The sequence below is a fragment of the Anser brachyrhynchus genome (genome assembly GCF_964034855.1).
Source record: "Anser brachyrhynchus genome assembly, chromosome: 11".
NCBI lineage: Eukaryota > Metazoa > Chordata > Aves > Anseriformes > Anatidae > Anser > Anser brachyrhynchus.
Window position 1 is genome coordinate 16,654,277 of NC_137706.1, and position 21,730 is coordinate 16,676,006.

At 41.9% G+C, this 21,730-nt stretch overlaps 1 protein-coding gene and 1 long non-coding RNA gene across 2 annotated transcripts in view; one reads left to right on the forward strand and one right to left on the reverse strand.

The window, feature by feature from the left end:
* Positions 1-21,730, forward strand: part of LOC308201103 (uncharacterized protein) — a 110,152-nt gene that overhangs the window by 77,790 nt on the left and 10,632 nt on the right. Inside the window, exons 24-28 of the mRNA XM_080607897.1 lie at positions 996-6,348; positions 9,574-9,661; positions 20,402-20,476; positions 20,775-21,115; positions 21,349-21,581. Of these exons, the coding sequence (XP_080464023.1) occupies positions 6,262-6,348; positions 9,574-9,661; positions 20,402-20,476; positions 20,775-20,926 (402 nt within the window). The 5' untranslated portion in view covers positions 996-6,261 and the 3' untranslated portion in view covers positions 20,927-21,115; positions 21,349-21,581. The remainder of the gene's footprint in view (positions 1-995; positions 6,349-9,573; positions 9,662-20,401; positions 20,477-20,774; positions 21,116-21,348; positions 21,582-21,730) is intronic.
* On the reverse strand, positions 1,518-9,639 carry LOC308201105. Its single transcript, XR_013956062.1, has 2 exons — positions 9,572-9,639; positions 1,518-8,593 (listed from the first exon to the last, which is right to left on the reverse strand). It is a non-coding gene; the product is annotated as an uncharacterized lncRNA (long non-coding RNA).

Here is a 21,730-nt window from a genome sequence, read left to right on the forward strand (position 1 = left end):
CTTTTCCTGATCAGTTTTCACTGATTTTATGGGTTTACCCTCTTTCTGAAGAAGGAATGGGATTTCTGTGTTAGCAGCTGAGTCCAGTGACTCCACCCTATCTACAGCCTGTTAGCTATTCATGCTGCAAGAGGTTGGCTTTCTAATTCTGGCAGGGTTTCAAAACTCGTGGCAGAGTATAAAGAGCTTATAAGATCTTCCATATTGCAGACTTCTGGAGGGAAGGGCTCTACCTAACAATTCATTTGGCATCATAAAATTGTAAAATTGCACACAAAAATTTACACATGCACATACACTTTCCTACTGTTTCAAAATACAGTGGTTTTCTCCACTGTTTGCCTTGGAGTGAGTTGAGAGAATTCTGGTTTGGTTAAACTTTCTGCCTCTCAGATAAAAAACAGCAGCAATTTTCTGCTTGAATTTCTCTGTGACTAAATCCATTGATCATCCTTTCTCTCTGTGAGTGAGGAGTGTGTTTTCTCTTTAATAACTCCTATCCTTCTCCCTGAATATTTTTTTCTCTCCTCTTCGCTTGTTTGTGTTGTGTTGGTCAGTCCACCGCACTATTCCTCCGAGAGACAGAGAGAGCGCAAAATTGAAGTTATTTTATGCTTGGTCTCCCTCGGTCCCAATTTTCAAATCTTCATGTCAATTTTCACACATCAGTGTCATATGGTGAATGCTATGGAAATTTCAGTGGGGTCCTTGGGAGACAATTTATACATGACCCCCCTATTCCCTCCCCTAACCAGGCTGCAGAGCCTGCCCTTATAAAGAATAAGTGTATTTATAATTAATGTGGATTTTAAAACATAACTACATTCAGAATTTTTCCTGTTGGTTGTCTCTTTTGCAAAAGGAGTGCAAAGGAATACAAGCTCTCTCCCTCTCCTAATAAATTGGCTCAAGTTAAATGAATAAAAATTATAGCATGTTGAAAGAAAAAATCAACTCATTATTCATTTTAGTTTTTTTTTTTTTTTTCCTAAAAGGTTTATCATGCAACTAATTTGGTAATCACCAGTTAGCAAATGCACTCACTGCCACCTACCTAGGTGAATTAGAAGGTTAGTAGCAAATGAAACATGGTGCAGTTTGGATTGGTAATTGTATCTTCTTGTAAACTAATGAACATACATCACCTTAAAAGTCCTTGGTGAGTAAAATCCTAGCAACGGACGCAAAAACTCAGCTGACACCGTCAGAGCATTTCAATCATTGACCTTAAAATGGGCCCCTGACATCAGAAAGGGGTGCACTGAGCCTACTCCATTTTACAGCATTAATTATCCTCTCTGTGGGGGGGAAAGAAATGATAAATTGTCCAGATTATTTCTTAGAGCATCTTAAATCTTAGCCATTCATGAGGAGACCTAAACAGCCCCCCGATCCTCAGTCTTTTGATTTTACTTAAGGAGGTTAGCAGTGCATCATATGAACTTGTTTCTCTGTCTCACCTATCATTGACACTTAAAGGAAGATTTTCTATCTATGCCAACCATCATGTAGTCTCCTTTTCTTTTCTTTTTTTTTTTTTTTTCTCCTAATTTCCAAAGGACCCCATCTTCCCTCAGCCCCATATCTCCTATGGACACTCAGCACCTTTCGCAGATCCCCTGTTCTACCATCTGCCTAAGAAACTTTTTATCACTCAGTTCCTGTATGTCCTTCCCCTCAGCCTTATCTGACTTTTTATGCTTTTGGGAAACTCTTTGGAACCACAGAGGTAGTGGGACAGTTGAGTGAGTTTTTCTTATGAAAACTCTGGAGATCGGTTTTGGGCTTTGCAATTCAATGCCTCATCCACAAGGTATAGAAATCAGAATCACTTCGTCCTCCAGTTTGTTTAACTTGCTTCAAAGCCAACTGGAACGTGTGCAGCAGTGCACTACAAACCTCTCCTGAGCCCCCTACTCTGGTGACTGTGAGCAGCCTCTGGAAGGGATAGCTTTATCGTAATTGTTCTCCTCCTTCGATCCGGTCAGAGGGAAATGATCTGGATGAGCGCTCTTGCTTTGCCACCCAGAGACCAGCCAATGCTCTCCGCAGGGTCAGCAAGCAAAAAGCACACCATTGCCCAAAGCTGGTTGGCTAAAATGATCCTCAGAAAGGGCTGTAGGAAATATATTTGTATGGCATTTCTGTCACTTCACTGCTGGCTGTGATCTTATCACATATCCCAGGCTAAGGCAGGGAGAGGCCAGGTGAATTCCTGAAGGACAATTCAATAGGGGAAAGGGAGTATCCTATAGATCCTGGGGCTGCCCCTTCCTTTAGGTGCAGGTGTCTCTGGAGTCACCATAGTGTCAGACACTCTTAAAGAGGTCATCTAGGCCTGGAGGAACCCCCTAATGCAAAGCCGAAAGCTGTGGGAGATGTTCACCATGTGAAGAGCTCTTAGTTTGGTGCCTTACTGGAGGAATCATCCCTGGGGCTGTGACCAAGCTTTTACACTTTATCAGAGACCTGCCTGTAGCACTATTGCAACAAGTCTTCTGGTGGTGCATGAGGATCTAGCTCTGGGACAGCTTTGCACCATGGAGTCATAGCAACATCATCTGGGAGCTGCAAAATGCACTAAAGCTGAAAGTCCATCTTTCCACAGCCCATGACGCCTCCAGTACAGTCCTTGTTTCTCCCTCCCAAAAGCAAAGTTACCAACCAATTTCTGTGGCAAATTCTAATGCAGGCAGTTAGGTGCCCCAGTTTCCCCATAGATTAGCAGGATCTGATGGAAGAAGATTCAGTAACATGTCTTTTCTGAGTTGACTAGAGAAGGGTTTAATTCAAAGAGTTGTGGTGGAAGGCAGGCGGTACACCTGGCGGGCCCAAATGCCTACTGGGGACTCTGCTCCATGGGATACTCTGGGGAAGGCAGTGGTCAGACATGCTTGAGACTGAAATCTAGCTCCACTAATGATCCTTTCCAAGATCTTAGTCAACTTACTTATTATTCTTGTATCTCAGCTACCCTTTCTAAAGCTACAAGTACCTCATTTCAGGGACTGTCATGAAGATTTACTAATTATACAGATTTTACCACAATTAACTCAATAATTACTGTTAAATTTCTGTGTACCAAGGAACACAAAACTGTGGGCAGAGAAAGCCTGATTTCCAGGGATGTTCTTGCTAGCTCCAGCTGAATCAGAACAGACTGTGTCTAGAGTCAAATCATCTGAGGCATATTCACTGCTGGTGAAGTCTGTGTTACACTGATGTAGCTGACAGAAGGATAGAGCCCTCAGCTATACTATATATATTTCTATGTAGACAGAGGCAATCCACCAAAGCAAGGCACTATAGCACATAACTCACATGTGCCTGTGCGCGTGTGTGCACCTGGGTATGTGAGAGACAGAGAAAAAGATGAGATATATCGGGAAACATATGAGAGACGAGACGGGAGAGATAATTTCCAGAAAGTACAGCCACCATCAGAAACTCTGTCTTTCCAGCTGGAGGGGTTTGTGCTGCTGGCGCTTTTCTCTTAACTTGACAGCTCAACTCTTAGGCCAGCTGATAGTCGCTGCCTATAAATTTAATTAGAATGGGGGTAGGGGAGGAACAAGCCTGTTCGGCACTCGGCACAGAGCTGAAAATAACCAGCTTTAATACCTTTGACATTGAAGCACCTGCTAAGGGCACAAACCGCTGTACAGCTGACTGACCCTTCTCTGACGACAGGATGTGTCACTTCACTTGTCCTCGATACGTGCTGCCTGGCTGGGGAATCACATGCAGGGCTCTGCAGGTCTGCTTTTCCTATGGCACCACAAGGCAGTACTTCACTCCAGAGCAATCAGAGAGGGGAGTTCAGCGTCTCCGACCATGTGAAAAGGGGAGAGACTCAGCCACTGTAGTGGCTGGTGTGCCTTAGATATTTCATTTTTCTCTCTCTGATGTAGAGGGTTATTTTCCGTGCTTGCAGCTAAGCACTGTGCTGCAGCCAGCTGTGAACATTTCTGTTGGCCCAGCTGGCCTCTTGCTTTAATGCTATTCTCAGGGCTTTCTCTGGGTAAAGCGGTGAAGTAAACATTGAAACTTTACTCTTATATATACATTTAATTGTGTACTGATTTTATGCTAGGGAAAAGACTGTTCATTTCAGGTAGAAAACTCCCAGCTGAGACAAGAGTTTAGAGAATCCCTCACTTCTGGTACTTCTTGAGATGCAGCAGTGCTCACCTAGGTGCTGACTCCATGGTAGAGATGGAGCTTTTGATACCATGTCTTATAACCTCTGGGTGGTGCAGAAGCTATTTAGCGATTCTGGGGTGTTTGGCCTCTTTCCTAGGCGTGCTGCAGAGAATCACTTGTGATGGCTTTTGGTCGTGGGGTTTGGCTATCTCTTGTACTGCCCAGTGGTAGTCTGTCAAGAATGCAGACAACACCTGGATATGTTCAACCTTGATATTGCCAGCAAAGGGCACTGTTGCTACCACAACCATTTTTCAGAAGTGTGATTTTTCATTTTTTTCTATTGTTGTTGAATTTAAAGCAAATATAATTCAAAGTAAGTTAATCAAAATCAATTCAAGATCATGGTTAATCCCCCCCAAATTTGGGGGTATTTTTACAACTTTCAGGGAAGGACTATGTGGAGCTGTCTTAACCTCAGGAAGAGACTATCAATGCCTTTAATGCATCTTCCTCACCCCCTTTCTTTTTAGGGTCTCTCTGCCATGCACCATGCTACCTGGCTATCATACCCCTCTGGTCACAGCCTGAACCAGCACACCCAGCCTCCGAGTAGGGCACGATGCCAGGCAAAAAGGGTCTAGGCAGCCTTTGCATCAACCATGCAAAACCTCTGAGGGCAAGACAAAATGCTGTTCAAATGTGCAACTGAATTTTGCAATATTCGACCTCTTCAGACTTAGCAAATGCCTTCAAGTCAGAGATTAGGCTACCAGGTACCACAAGTATAATTGTGACTATGCAACAGTCCGTAATGCAACAGCTCTAATGTGAAGTTATTACTGGAGGCACAGTGTTGATACCTGTGTTAAGCCTCTGAGCATTGCCCAGTGTGAACTATGTGTTTCCACAAGACTGAGCAGACCCAGACAGAGCTGATTGCTCTTGCAGTTAATAAAAAGCGCTGCACTTTCTCTCTTGACAATCCCGACACCTGAGTGCTTCCTACGTATGACAGTTAGCACATTCTGGTTGCTCAGTGGCCTGTGAGAAATGAGCCTCTTCTCAATTTAGTTCCTATCATCAGACAAGCGGTACACACAATAAAAAACACACCTTGACAGTCAGCCCCCAAAGTAGCCCCGGGGACCGAGGGTCCAGACTTCCCTTTCTCTCATATATGATCCCCATTAAATTGATGCAATTTATTGGACTGGATCCTGCTCCCTACTACCTCCAGGTAAATCAGGGTAACTCCACTGAGGTCACTCTGGTTCAGTGTCAGAGCACAGAATGACCTAGAGGAGGGGAACCTCTCCTGACCCCACCAAGTTTCTTCTCTAGATGGAGCTTGTCAGGCTTCCCTCTAGTCAAGGCAGGGTAAAAGTATTGCCTCTGTCATTACCTGAACATTTGGCTGAGGAATTGCCCTTCCTGCAGCAAAGAGCATCAGGGTGGGTATGAGCTCCTTCTCCCCCAGGATGGTGAGAAAGGTGCATGGCAGAAGTGGGCTGGGGCAGGAGGAAGTGGGTGGATATTGCATGGACTTCACTCCAGCCCGGCCCAGCCCATCAGGTTGTGTCAAACGGAGCTAATATAAATGTCAGTGCACTGCTTTCAGTGGTGAAATCTCTGTTTGTTGTAATACGGTTCATTTTCAGTCTTCCAGCTCTATGGATGCTATCAGCTGACAAGTCTGGCTAGTATCCTCTGCCAAAAATACATGCGCTCTCAACATTTCTCAAGAGTTTTTTTTTCTTTTTTTTTTCTTTTTTCCCCTCCTGTGACATACTCATGTCAAATTTCTTCCCAGTGCTGTGAGACACAAGACTGTCCACACCTCCCAGATAATGAGTTTAACATTTCAAGGACAGAAGCTCTCAATCTGAGTGAGACACGGGTAGGATTTGCAGGCCTGATTTGGGGCAGGTGCCAAAGGTGGCAGTGCTCTCCTAACCTTCTTTGGCACGCTCTGTTTTAAAGTAATCAAAACCAGCAGAAACAGATGATGTATAGCTTGAAGTACCATCGTTATTATTGCTATAGTTAAACAGTAAGTTGTTATTAACTGTAGCTTGAATTCTTTCCTCACCATCCTTTGCTTTTAGGTTAAATTCAATGCCCTTTTTGCAGGTCAGGATGGAGCTGGGATCTCATCTGCTGCTGGGATCCTCCACAAGGTTATCCTATCCTGGCCCTCCTTTGGTACAGTTATCTGGTCCATTTCTGCTTCACTTTCTCACCCACATCAGAGCCATTTGTCTCCTCTTTCCTGGCAATGTCCTCTCTCTTCCCCTCCTCCAACCCTGGTCCCAGTCTCTCATGACTTCTTCCAACCACATTTTCGACTTCTTCCTCAACTTTCCCCTTTTTGTCTTTGTCTGTAGCAGTGTACAGGCTCTTGCTGATTTCTCTGATGAGAAAATTGAATCAGGTTGTTTTTCTCTTTTTCCTCCTTTTGTCATTACAGTCACAAACATTTTTCTTCCTTTTTTTTTTTTTAACCCTTATAACCCAGAAGTCTAATTTCATCTCTTCATCTTTATTTTCCCTTCTCATTTCCTTCCTCATACTCCCAAAACCTTTCACCATTCTCTCTTCAGCAGGTCTCACAGCTCAATGCTTTATTCCTTCAATCTGTAAGCATTTCTCCTTGTCTGTGTTTGCCTCTCTGGAGACCTTGCTCCCTTACCTCTCTAGGCTTGCTCAATATCCTTTCTCCACCTCCTCTGTCCTGTGCACCCAACCTTACATCCCACAGAAATAGCTCTCAAAAAATCTTTCCGTGTTTCTTCTTGGACAAAACCTGGTGGCAGAATGCCACCCTCAGCCTCTTGAACCATCAGCCACTTTTGACATCATTGCTTACTTTTTGAATTCTGTTTTTCTGGGCATCTGTGACTCAGTTCTGTATCGATGCTGCCCTTGTTGACTGAAGGCCCCTCACCATCATCCCCACCTTCCAGTTCTGTGTTGGCTTTGCAGATATTAATCCTTAGTCTCTTTCTTTTCTGCTCCCATAGTCTTCTCTAGGCAACCTTGTCTGCATATACAAACTCAATCACCATTGCTATGACAATGACTCACAAGTCTACTCCAAATTTATTTTCTTTTGTCCAAAAGTAAAATTTCAGGCAGTGCCTTTGACATTTGCTCATGCATGGTGAGCCATCATCTTAAGCTGACCATGAATTTCTAATTTTCACTCCACAAAATCCTGCTTGCCTCATCTTAGTTCTGTCATGACCTGCAGCCCACACTTACTGTTACTAAAACTTCTAATGTGAATGATTTCTTCAACTTGTTCTAATTCCTCTAATTTATTGCATGCAGAATGTATCTATGTCTTTCTGAGTTTTACTTATAACAAACAGAAAAGATGTTGAATTTTCTGACCTTCTACTAAACTAAAACTCTTACAGAGGATTGGAACTGCTTGCCTATTATCTGTGGAAACATCCCCTTTTCTGGACAAATTGGATCACATGCCTGTGTTTTAAAATTGTTCTGTAAATGTAATTTCCCTAACTTATTAGTGTGACCAAGTCAGAGCTGTCTTGGCTTCATTCCCCTGGCAGCCCTTTTCTCATGGCAGTTCCTCAGTTTCACTAAACACAAGCTACTCTTCACTTCAGAGGCAGTCTTCTGACTCTCACACACCCTACAACTGCAGCCTGGTCTGCTGAAACATTGCTGTCTCTACTCAGGAACGGGTCTTAGGAGCAGTCGAGGAGCCAGAGCCCCTTTACCCTCTCAGGATGGCTGGCTAGAATATACACACCGTCTCCTTTTGAGGGCAAGAGGTGTGTTTGCAAAGCTCCTCTTCCCTGGCTGCAGCTGTATTTTGCTTGTTTTGGTTTTGCTTGTGCATTCCCAGGGATGACAACAAGATTTCCTATTTCATCAGGACCAAGCACAGCATCTTCATAACCTCTCTAAAGGGTACTCTGGGGTACCTCATGCGATACAGGTGATAAACAACATGCATTAGAAAAATGGTTTAACTGGCCGTAGGGGAACAGTATGGGACAGTAACCAGCAGTAACTGCTTCAGACTGGGTGTCTGAAACACCCAGACTTTGCTCTGGCCAACTGGTGGGCGAGCTCACCTGGCCTCAGTTGCTCTGCTCTGACTTTGTCACACTGCCCGCAGAAACACAGGATCACCAGGATCAGAGTCAGTCAGTTCCTCCAGCCAGTGAGCATCAGTGGTGCTTTTATTCTGGCAGGCCAGCATCATTCCAGCAACCAGCACCGGGGAAAAACAGGCACACACACGGCCCTCTCCTGCCCATGGCAGCCAGAGCACCTTTCAGACATCCTGCCTCACCTGCTGACACAATCCATCAGTGCCCACTGAAATCAAATGCAGCTAATTGGAAGGCGATGACAGCCCAGGGACTGCTGGATTTGCATGCTAATTCCTCTATTTTGGAGTCACACAGCCAAGCTACAGGTAAAATGAGACTGAGCACTTCATTCCAGATGATTTCCTGTCTTCTCTTCCCCGGCACACATGCACACATACACATACACTTTCTCTTGGGCTTTGCTGTCCTGAAGCCAAAAATCAGCTGGAGATTGCATTACATGTGCTTTCCAAAAAGCCAGCCAAGAACTGCAAGGGGCAACATGTTTTTGTCCTCTCGGTGGGACAGGGCTGCAGCCTGCAGCTGTAGATGAGCCTTTAAACGGCACAGCAGCACAGCTTGCGGCTGGGAAGCGGAGCTTTTTCTGCAGGTTGGGTTACAGCTTCCTCCTGCTTTTTATGCCAGAGCCTAGGATGGATTCCTGGCTCTTGTTTCACGCAAAATTGTTGAAGTTTTGCTTCGAGTATCCAACCTCCTCTCCTGTTCTACCACTGGTGTCTGCCCCTGCTCCAAGTCTACCAATTATTTCCTTTAAGTGTCAGCAGCACACCAGACACACAGAGATATAACCTTTCTTCAAGTTGATGCTGTTAAACTATTACTTGAAACTGAAGTCGCAGTTGACAAGTGCTACTTCAGTCACTAATAACTACTTCAGAAGTGCTAGTGGTGTCTTGGCTCTTAATGTTGTGGCTCAGGGCTCAGAGAACGTCTTAACAGGTCATTTAGAGCCATCCATCTGATCCGAAACAAGATCAGTCAATCTCCCCACTGGCTTTGCGCCTTGCTTGCCTCAAGGTCCTCTGTTCATGCCCCCAGAGCTGCAGCAGTGGTGCCTCTGGGTGGCTGGAGTGGCCATCCATTTTCTGGAAGGGCTGAATATGGCCCATTTGTGGGATGAGGCTCTCATCTCCTTGCCCTCATCACAATTTCTACTATTTTATTTTATTTTATTTTATTTTATTTATTTTATTTTATTATTTTATTTTATTTTATTTTATTTTATTTTATTTTATTTTATTTTATTTTATTTTTAAATATTTTTATCTTTTTAAAACAGGCTGAATACTTTCTTGAGAAAATCAGGATGCCTGTATGGAAGGAGCAGGACAAGTGTTCATGCACAATTCCCAGCCCTGCAGCAGCAGGTAGGAAATAGTCTTCCTTTTGTTTCACACTCCCCTATTTTCAGGTTCAGCTCCTTCAGTCTAATCAAAACATCTGAGGTATCTCAGAGCCAGAGGCTTCTCTGTTTGGCAGGGGTCACACACATTTCCCTTATATTTTGGCAGGTTTTTGGCACAGTCTTAGGATAAATTGGGAAGAGAGTAATATAAGACAAGGCCAGATCATCTAGGTCACTGAGCCTTATGCCCTGTTACTGCAGACAATCCTATAAGAGATGTTAAATCCAAAACAACTTCCACTTTTCCTTTGCCTCCTGCACATAACAAGCCACAATGTGGTATAACAAACTAGGGCTGGCTTTTCAACAGAAAAAAAGACATGTCAGTTTTTAAGTCTCCTTGACATGACAATGTCTTCATCTAAATCCTGAAGCCATATTTTGGATAGGCCAGCCTTGGTCTAATGTCTTTTAGAAAATGATGCTCATTTAATTCCTGAAATGTGAAATCTAGGTCTCAGGTCAAGAGCAGAGATGTTCTTTAGCTGAAAAATTCAGATCCATCAGAAGCTGTCTGTATGAGTCTGTAACTTTCCAAACTTCGGATTGCACCTCGACTTCTACATCTATATATAGTCTTTTGAAGAGTGGGATCTAAATAAAAATACCCTTGAAGAATGGGGCATTTTTTATGCTTTCACCCCTGCAATTTATTTGAAGACAAAAGACCAGGGCCACAACCTGTCTGCACAGAACAAATAGCCAGACCTCAGCTTAAACTTTATCCCTCCTTTATGCAATATCCAGCCCAAAATTGCTTCTCAGGCAGCAGTTTGATGGGATGTGATGGGAGATTCTCCTAAGACACGGAGGGTGAAGGGACTTGCCACCGTGAGAGACGTGGAAGCACCCCTGCCAGAGCAAGGCTGCTTTGTGGAGTGCTGTACACGCTCCCAGAAACTCAGGTTGGTAAAAGAGCTGTCAGAGACTTGAGTCTATTGAAAAGCATGTGGATTACATCTAAACAATCATAACTGCTATTACTGTCAGTGGCAATATTCCCTTCTTGACACATATGTATTACTACTAACCTTCCAAGCTATTTCCAGATATTAACTTTACAAAACCCACGGAGATGGTTAAGGATTGTGGAGTTGTGCCCATTCCACAGGCAGGCAAAATGTACCAGAGACTAAAATTAGGCTGATCTGGGATAAAATATAGATAAATAAACAAAACAAATTATTGTCCTAATAATCATATGGACAACTTAAATCTAGTCCCAAACAATTAAGATTCACCCTTTTATGACTCCTAGATGACAGACCTCTGGTCAAGCCACATACCCCCTGGTAGTAATAGGCTTAGTTAAATCTCTTGCCAGGCAAATTTCTAACCTTCATAAGTTGTGTTGGTTATTGGCAGAATGTATCTACATCACAGGGAAATTTTTATCCTCAGTGGGGAATACAGCTGGGCCAAAGGAAAGCTCGTGTTCCACCTGTATCTAGCGCTGATCGTGTATGCATATGAGAAGGCAACAGAAAGCCCATTCATAAGGCAGTTGGGTCTTTATATCCTCTCCATGTGTATGAACTTATGGTTGTATGAACAGCCATACCCAGTTATTGAAGTGTTTGATGACCCCAAGTGCTCAAGGCCTTCTTATTCCATCTCATTTCCCATTGAAGTTTTGTACAACCTTTTTACTGGCTTTCAGCCTGCAATAAATACAAATGACTTGCCAATAAAAGCTGGTGTCTCCCTCTGTCAGGAGGACTGTAGCATCATTGTTATTTAAGAGGTGGCAGTTTTGACACAATGCTTATTTAAAATTCGTAAAAGAAAAAAAAAAAGATGTAATAAATCTGCGTGTTCTTCCTAAGCATCTATTGAAAGTCTGAGTGCTCTTCCCCTTTCCAAAAGCTTCATCCGTTTAATGTTTCCTAAGTTGTTTTTACATGAATTAGGGCGTTTGAGTGAAGCACTGTCAGTTACAAAACCGCGCTGTTGTCTCCAGCTAATTTTGTTTTAGCAGCTCTTTTAAACTGCTAAATCTAGTTTTTAGTGTATGATGATTTTGTTTTGTGATGGTGTAAAACAGCTGCTACTTTTCTGATGAGTTGCCTGTTTTCCATTTTATGTCTCTGCAAGATGTTGAGTTTCATCATGGCCCAGTCTGACAAGCAGCTGAGAAGAACCTGCAAAAAAACAAAATCACAACAAAAAACAAAGATCCTCCAGTCCAGGGGTTCAAACATCTATATGCCCAAACTTAGAATGATCAGTCCCTCCTCATTCTTACCCTGAGATTATCTTGGATCTATATTAGGACCATCAAAATAAGGATGAAAAAGTCATATTAGAAGGGAAGCAGATTACTTGCTGTGTTAGGACATGAGAGGACGTCCAAGTCCCCCAGGCTGTTTCTGGGGTGCTGGTACGGACTTGGACAACTGTGCTGGTTGTGCTGTTGATGTGCATGTTGCTAAAGAAGACACCACAAATCCCTTGCAGCAATTGATAGGGGACATGGCCAAACGGGCACCTACCAGGCTTTTCTGCACTGGGGTGACAGAAGACAGATGTCCAAGAGGGTGAACTGAATTTGAGCATTTGGTGCTTACTTCACCTGGATTCCCCCCAATACCAGAATGAGAAAGTAGAGCCAGATAATTTTTTACCAGATAATTTTTTACCCATTTACATATTGTTAAACTTTAGCAAAGGCCAGCTACAGAAGCCCAATGAGGCTGGCATACAGCAATGAAAGGTGGCCCAGACATTCACTTCTCTTCCCTCTGGCCAGTGCTGCATTTCCTGGGGCATGAGTTTTGTAACATTTCTCTCATACTCCCACCTCTCTGTCCAGGTATGCCAGAAGGATGAAATTATGGCTGGGAGTGGCTTTCCAAACTCCACCTCAGGCTCCTCTGAAATTCTTGGGTACCAAGCTCTTCTCATCAGCAGGACCCAGGATGTAGCCCCTTGTGGCAGTCAGGAGATGGGAGCAAGGACCAGACTTACTGTGAATTAGCTACACCTCAGTAACACTTTGGTCTCCCTTAGGGCAAATTCCTATTACGTTTGTGCAAGGTATCTTGCACTTTATGTTTGCCAGAAGTGCTCATGAGGATGCACACTGCATTCTGTATGTCACCCTTTAGCTACTCACTTTCCCACACAGGCAAACAACCCTTCTTTACTCAGTGGCAGAAGGCTGAACAATTGTCTTTGATCTGTCTTATCCCCTGTATTCTCTGGGCTGGCATTTTTTCCATGTGTACAAAAGCAAGAAAATGATGAAAAGTATAAAAGAAGTGCTCAAGGAACTCCTCAAAGAGATGAAGACTAAGATCTTTTCAATAATAACTCACATCCCATAAATGCATCTTAGATTTGGATAGACAAATTGGAAGCAGCTCGCCTCCCTGATTCTTCCTTCCCTTTGTGCTTACCTCTCCCCAGAACAACATGCAGGCTTTTCCATAAGCTGTGCAGCCCATTGAACAGCAGTGGTCCAAACTGTTATGGAGATCTTAAACTGCTGAATTGTTACAAGCTAAAATTGATTGCCTACTGAGCCTGTGAACTGAAGTGCTAGAAAGTGCACAGAGAAAGATAGGGAAAGGGTGCTAAGGATTTTGCTTCTTTATGCTTCTTTTTTCCACTTTTCTTTTGCACGAAACACCATCATAAGCTTTCCAAGCAATCTTGCCTTAATGAGTTCTACATCTCCCTCTCTCAATAATCATTGGACAGTTTCTCCTGGTATTTCCAACAAAAAAGGTATTCTCAGTTTGTCTTCTAATTTTCTTGTTGCTGTGTCATTGCTGAAGAACTGCACAAGTGCTTCAAAGTCAAATCCAGAGGGAAAATTGATGACGTGGATAGTATGACATTTAATCCACCCTCAAGCTAAAAAGCCTTTTTAGCTTTCTAAAGCTAAAAATCCTTTCTTAGCCCGTTTCACTCTATTCTGCATTGGTTTTATTAGCACCCTCATCACCAGAGCATCTGAACACCTTCAAGTAGTACATTAAGCAACGTGACTAACATCTGTCACGTATAGTTTTCTCGTTCTCTCTCAGCATCCTTAAAATGAATTTAGTTCTTGTGCTGGATCAATAGTACTGGAGACAGACGGTCTCTCTATAGCCCTGGCACAGGCACAGCATGCATGAGACCCCCGGATGGATCCCCCCAGACCTGTTGCCCCTCTGCCATCACCCTCATTTTGGGTACAAATTTGGACCAAGTTTTGTCACAGCAGGACAGAGAAGTATGAGCTGTTCTGGGAGGTCAGACAAGGTTATCCATGGTAAATTTCTGCCACTTGGAGCCTTCAACAGAGACAGTGGTTTCAGGTACTTGAACTCAGGTCAATACAGGTCCCATGCTGAGTAGGGCTGGCAGAACTATCCGATGGAGCCAGCACCAGGAGCAGGATCCAGGCATCCTGAGGCACTGTAATTTCAAGCAATATGTTTTCTTAATGGGCCAAGTACACTTTGCCTAATTTTGCTTTGAGTGCATGGGACTGTTATTGCTCAGTGGCCTCACACAGGTGTTTAAGCAGTTCTGTGGTTTGATTTCTCAATAGCAGCATAAGGTTTTATTGGCTGTTACCTAAAGAGTAACTTCAGAGTAAACGAGCATTCACATACAGTTGTGATGGATGCACATGGAGCTATGGCAGAAATCTCATGAGCTAGTGACCTCTTTATCATGGTCTGAGTATTTTGGGTAAGAGTGTAAAGTAACTGAAAAAGGAACTTCTTTTTGTATAGTAAGAAGAATTAGGAGAATTTATTTATGCTTCCCCAGAAAACTGTTGGCTTCTCAGTTCTGATAATATGAACTTACTGAGGAAAATTCAATAAGTAAATAAAATTCTGACATTTGTGAGGATACTGCAGTAAGGGATATGTTTTGGCTTATGAATATGTGTTACATGGCTGACTAGGGGACTCTGGTCTCTGTGTGATAACCTAAATTATATAGATTTTGAAGCATAAGAGGAGTCTAATCCAGTGCACAACTTCTCCTTGTTCTAGTTCCACAGTAGGTCAAAAACCAGTCACCAGCTTGTACCTTCCTATCCGTAAAAACAAACCCAGGTACCTGGCTGGTTGGAAACCCAGCACCCTCCAGCAGAAATCAATCACGTCATGTTCTGGAGCCTTTCTCTGGACAAAGCCCCAGACTGTGCTACAGAGTTAGCAGTAATGGAAACATCAGATATCCGATCAAGAAAGACAAATACATCTATTTCAGAATACATAATCTTACCACATATGTGAAGTAGTTTTACCATTAGCAAGTTGTCAAGCATTATTGAATGGAATTAACCTCTTTATTTCTGTGCAGGATCAATTCTGTTCCCCCTCCCTCTCCCTTTCCCAGTACAACGAGCTTTTATACGGTACACATTGCAACGCCTGGGGCAGATGACACTTGCCAAAGGGCTTGATGATCAATTCTAATACAAATCTGACATGAAAAGGCTTGGGAGAATCTGGATCAGATGATCAATGGGAGACAGAAATCCACATTTAATGCTGTGATGCTCCTAAATGCCTGTGCCTATCTCAAAAACACTAAGATCCAAAAGAAATCATGATCCACAAAGACAACGTATGGACCAGTACATGGAAAGCAGCAGGAGGATGGCATTTCACATGCCCTTTCTGAACTGAATATCATGGAAGTGTTAGGAGTAGGATTGACAGCCCTTCAGAATTAAGTATGAAATTAATCATAAAAGTATAGACCAGAGAAATGCTAGTGGTCTCTTGTCCACCAACTCTGTGCTACAGAGTCCATGGGCAGAAATGACCCCAGGATTTTTATTCAGTAAAAATCTCTGTTAGATTCACATCTCTTATTCAAAGATGAAAGAGAGACCTATTACCAGTCCCAGACCTTGGAGCCATGCCTTCATTTACCACCAGTTGTCTTTGCTCCTCTCTCTTTTTCTTTCCAAGCCTGGCTGTGTTTGAGTATTCATGAATGCTCTTTATTATTTCTCCCCTCACAGTTGCTTTTTTCTTCCCACACCTGCCAACATTAGCTCCTTCCTTTGAATCACGCTGCCATACAGTCTAATGCATGTGATCTCCATGCCAAGATGTTATTTAATTTCCCAACAAAGTTCTTTTGGTGTGGAATGAGCCGAGCAGTAAGAGCACAGGAGGGGAGGCATAGACAGGGGTGGGAAGGGGAACGAGAAGGAAGAAGGACTCAAACTTATGTTGCCTCTGGCTTCGACAATCAGAGTTGTTTCAGCAAGAGGCTGGGGAGCAGCGTGGGTGGGGTGGAAGTGGCAGCAGGGGGTTCATAGACAGCAGGTTGCTGAATCAGGAACCCTGACACTTGTGAAGTACTCTGTCAGGAACATTAAGTATCCAAAAGTGATAAAGCTTCAATTTGCTAGTCCATTAGACTAATTACTGCAATAATTAAGTAACTACTTGATTAGAACTAATGGGTACCTAATTATCCAGGAGAAAAGTATCAGGTGGCAATTATCAGGTGGCAATTAATAGACTGGAGTTAATGTCTTAGCACTGTCTTTGTATGAATTCATAAGCAAGGTAAAGAAAACAAACAATAACTTATTAATATTTATTGGTGCCACAGTGTTTTTCAGCTTGTTTCATTTACACAGAACCAATTAGTGAAAAGACAGTTAGTGTTGCAAAGACGTAAAGTGACTGCAGCAGGAGTTTGATTTTAAAGGAACAGGATCACATTAGCACTTATAAGCAAAGACAAATGGGTATCAGCCAGGGACTTGGTTCTGGTGCTACTAATTCATCAACAGAAGAAATCAGAGTAATTGAACTAAGTATTAATAATGAAACACACAGGAAGGCAGCTCCTGTCTTAATGGGGTTCACTTTAGTTTTGGTCCCTCCCTGAGTCTTCATCAGCATTTTCTGCAGTGCTTGGGAATTGGAGAGAGTACCTTCGTGAACAAAGGGGAGCGTCCCGTGGGCATGGGTGGGAGACGCTGCAATAAAATCTTCCAGATCAATGCTGCAAACTCTTTAAGGCAGACAGCTTTCCTAGGCAGCTAATGCCTGGTTGCAAAGCTGCTACAAATACAGTTTCCATGTGAAGGTGGTAGAACAGAATTCTTGCCTATATACTATGTTTACCTGTGTAAAGAAACCATAATGAAAACCATAATGAAACCATCTCCATTCCTGGTAATTTCTCCTTAGCTTAGCACCCATCCAGAACACCACTGGTAATTAGCACAAGCAAAGTCCAAAAATAAATCTAACACTCAGCTTAGAGTGTTTTGTTGTTGTCGCTGCTGTTTTCCTTTGATGGCCATGCAAAGGGCTAGTTTCTTAGATGACATAAATTGATGCTGTTTCTTGGGTGTCAACACAACTGTAGTGATTTACACAGAACCAAAATATGGGCCTAGCATCTATGTTTCTCACTTTCTTCACCGAATTCCACTGGCTTCAAAATTCAATATAAAAAAAAAGAAAAAAAAAAGAATTCTTTCCTACGTATCTTTATGTCCCTAATCATCATTGCTCCTCCTAAATGTGTTTCAAACGAAAAACCATTCTGCATGCAAGTTATCTCCTAGTCTCTCTATAATAGAGCTCATATTAGCAATAATTACTCTCATGAGTAAGAGTTTTTACAATGTGACATGCAATGAGCTGGCGACAGCTTTTAGAACAGAGAATGAAGCCTGGGTTGCCTTATACACTTTTAAATCCTTTAAAATTCAACTGTTAACAAATGAAAGATCAAATTCTCAGATGGATTTATATCAGTGTGGTGAGATGTAGCTTTGCTAAGTATATCGCTTTATAGAAGTTGAGGATCTAGCCCCTACGCTAGCTATTTTCCCCCCTCCATCCTTTTCTCTGTGATATAAATAAATGAAAGGTGTCCAAATCATATTTTAGACTGTGTGCAGAGTCACATGCTAAACCATAATGTCTCTATATTCGAACATGCAGAATGATAAATGGAGATAAATCTAAAATTTATAGAACATGAACATTTGCATAAACTGCAATATCCAAACATATAGGCTGTTAAGTAACAATTGTCACAAAGGACATAAAAAATTCAACTTTGTTTCATGAAAAGAACTCAAATTCCTAACATGATTAAGATAATATATCATTTGTTCCTATCTTATTAAAGACGTAATTGTTGTTAGACACAGAAGTGGCATTAACTCTAATCTGGCTTTATATATGTACAAATAGAAGGGGAGGTGAATGTGAAAATTGATGCTTTTGGTGATCCATAGGCATTTTATTAATGTTTGAATAATAACTGCCTGGAGGGCCTGTTATAAATTAAAGGGATGAATTGAGATATAAATTTTTATGAGGACTAGTTATACATTTCCATTATGTGTTTAAAAATGAAGGAATTACTGTGAACACAGCAGAACTCACATTTATTTGAGGTGATTTGGATGGGAGGGAAGGTGCAGTGAAGGAAGCTTCATGCTGGCTGTAAGAAAGATGTATCTGTTCCTTTGAAAAGATATATCATATGTCATGCATGAACTCAGTTCTACAGGAGACTTTTCTCTGCAGCTGATTTCGCATGATTATTTATTTGACAACAGCAAGTGATGATATAGCAGTGAGTTTTAAGCCACTTAGAGAGGAATTCTTATTCTTAAATCATAGAGGAGTTCCCAAACCCCAACCATTGTCAAACCAGAGTTAATCTATGAGAGGAATCCAGTAATCCCTTTGGCATTTATTTCTCATTATTCCTCCTGTCTGGATATACACATCTTCATTTGTAGTGCATCTATGGGACCAGCAGTGTATCTCAGAGCTGCCTCCTGCCCTTTGTTGTGGCTGTGTGTGGGAGCTCAGCTCTCATTGCTGAGCAAGCACTGTACCTCCTTTGTTATCCTCCAGTGCAGATGTCCTGCAAGATCCTCAGATAGTCCCATCAAAGTGCTTTTGCTGTGACACTGTGGGGTGACCATAACCCAGTATCTTCACTGAGGCAAGCATTTTGGCCTGAGAACATGTCTGTTCATAATGGAGAGGGTGTATTACCCCAATATTAGGCATCCACTTAATATTCCGGGGACCTGTTTTCTACCTGCTGGTTTATTGCAATTGACCTCCAAGAGCAAAGCCCATTAGATCAAATTCTCCAGATTATTTTGGATTTAACCCTTGTTTAAAGTCTTGATTTCTCTTGATTTCAATAGGTTCCAGCAAACTGATACCCTGGAAGTCTCAAGCTGTTTCCTCTGTGCCCCAGTTCTCTGGTTGTAAAATGGGGAGACTCACGGGAGTGGTTTGAAAAGACAGAATGTCCTCATAGTTCTCATTAAGGTTCCTAGTTTTAGCAGCCCTTTGAGTCTGGACCAGCACCACAAGTAGCTCGCTCTATGACAATAGACCTCACTCTGTGATAGTAAGAGGAATGATCCACATTTTTCCTTCACTGATGCAGATGGATCAGCTTTCCAGGACCTTATTTCTTCTTCTTTCAGCTGAGGGACCCAATTTGTGACCCTCCTAATTTTACTCAGATCAGGTTCCTGGTGTCCACTTCCTTCAAGAATAACACTATGTTTGTGGCTATCATCTATGTGGTACTCACATAATGAAGGTTCTCTCTCATAATGTCATACAACTGACCTGACTGCCTGGGAGCTGATCTTGAAAATATCTTCTGACTAGCACCAAAGCAGTGAAAACTGTTCTCTAGTCAATAAAAACATTTTCTAAATGTATTTCAGTGCTGGACAAGTGACTAATTAAGCAAAAGAATCGCACTGTCTGTTTTCCAAAACTATATTTTTGTCTGTGTGTGTGTTATTCAAAGGACAGATTCACAAGAATTTCTTCAGGGAAGGTGCAGGGGAATGTTATAGAGAGTAAGCTCTATGACAGAATTAGCAAATGTATTAAGTACAGTGCCAATCTGGTATAGCAGAAATGACTAAATACCCATCAGGGCCTGTCACTCGTCAAGAAGTGAAATCTTAGACCCATTTAAGTCAATGACAAATGTTCACAGAATCTGGCTGCAAGTTAATAAATGTTTGGAGCCTGTATAACTCAAACTCTGATATTTGTCAAATTAATTATTTGATTGATCTTATTGTCTGTCAAAAAATTCTTTGTGGAGTTAGAAAGCTTTGTGTTTTACTATCTATAATCTTGATGAAGAAAATGTCATACAAGTATAGGGATATATCATTGTATGTTTATGTTGGGTAACAGACGATTATTATACATAACATAAAATCATATAGCTAAATATGGAATTGTAAAATGCTCAAAATGGACCACAGCTAAGGTTATATCTTCTGCCTCCTTTCAGTGGTTTCTTGGTATGGGAATTTCTTTTATCATATTCTTTTAATTAGGCTACATATATGTAAAATGAAAGAAAATAACTCCACACGTACACCAATTCCTTCAGCTTACCCTTGCCTGTAACACAAAACAGAGGATTTCAAGACTATATACATCAGGTGTTTTCAGCAAAGTAGCAGCAGCAGCAGCAAATCATAGACATTTGTCATTCCTTGGAGCTGTCTGACAGTTCTGACAATTCATTAGGCTGGGCTGAAAAGAGGTTTAGAAAGCAAAGGAAGGATCACAGGTAGTGGAGTTGCTTTTGCATGATCCAGTAATAGCTGATTTGTATCATTTTTGGTGATGGATACACTGTTCAGATTAAACTCAGCTGAATTTTTCCCCTTTATTCTTCTCTTTTTCTCCTTCACTAGGAGCTTCTGGGCACTTTAGTCTAGATTTAGACCTCGATTTATCCCAAGAAGTAGATGCCAAGGAAATTCTTCCTGGTAAATACTGATATTTGTGGCTTATGAGAGCTATGGAGAAGTGAAGTGAGTTTTGCTATTCTGTTCCTACCTAGCAAGGCTTTTCTTTTTTGTCACGTTTGAGTTATATTCTTTTGTATGGCTATATCGTGACATGTGCCATTCTTCAAAGTCAGAGTCATTCCCACCTGAATGTATGCAAACCAAACCTGCATCTTTGTTCAGTGATAAATGCTTCCATTATTCTGCTCTTTCCACTTACTGATTTGCTTCTGAGACCCGTATACAAGCAAATTTTTTTTTTTTTTTTTACTTGAAGGCAAATCTTTTGCAATAATGCTGAATCTGCAGAATAGACCACCTGGAAAATATTTGATCTTCTACTGGAAAACATTTCCCTTTTGCAGGCTGGTGGACTGTCTCAAATCATGCCACAATGTAAAATGCTTGGGTCAAATTCTGCGCAGATGAGGCAATGCTGTCTGGCCAGATTATCCCTGGGGTCAGGAGATGATGGTCTCGGGGATCAGTGCTATCATGGAGCCCACTTTGTCCTGTAGAGGATGAATAGCTTTCCATCTTCATTCTGTCTATTTTATAGCTGCCACAGAAGAAGCAGTCTGAGAGTCTGAGATTGATCCTGACCCAGTATTGTTATAGGTAGGTCCAACAAGAGCAATGTTTGCTCTTGATGACTGTTGGAACATACTCATTTAAAAAACTCTAACATACATGTAAAGGAAGGCCTTATAGAACTTTTTTTTTTTTTATATATGTGAATTTTCCCAGAATCTTAAAACCTTCATTAAAATTCTAACTACTTACAAGTTTTACCTGTTAAAAATTTATTTATTTATTTGTTTGTTTGTTTGTTTGTTTATTTTTTCCCTGAGGTTCAAAATGCCAGCTGTACTACCTGGACATCCATCTGAGATGCAACTCCTTCTCCAAGCAGAATTTCCTACGTGTCTCAAGCCAAAGGCTTTGCAACTTTCAGCCACTGAGAACTCAGAGACAGCTTTTTAGCTGGACAATCCCAGAACTAACCACAAATTATGTTGGTGTTCTGCTTCTTCCAGTTTGTCTTGATGGGCCTGAAGTCAGCTTCTTTCTTGTGGAAATAAAGGTATTTCTGACCCTGTCATCCTACACAGAGGACTAGGCAGTATAAAGCAATTCACAGTGACACTTGTGGATGCTGGCTTGTGTGTCGTGTTGTCTGATGTGCCTCCTTATTTGCTTGTAGGTTGTGTGATTTTTGCAGTTGTTTGTGAG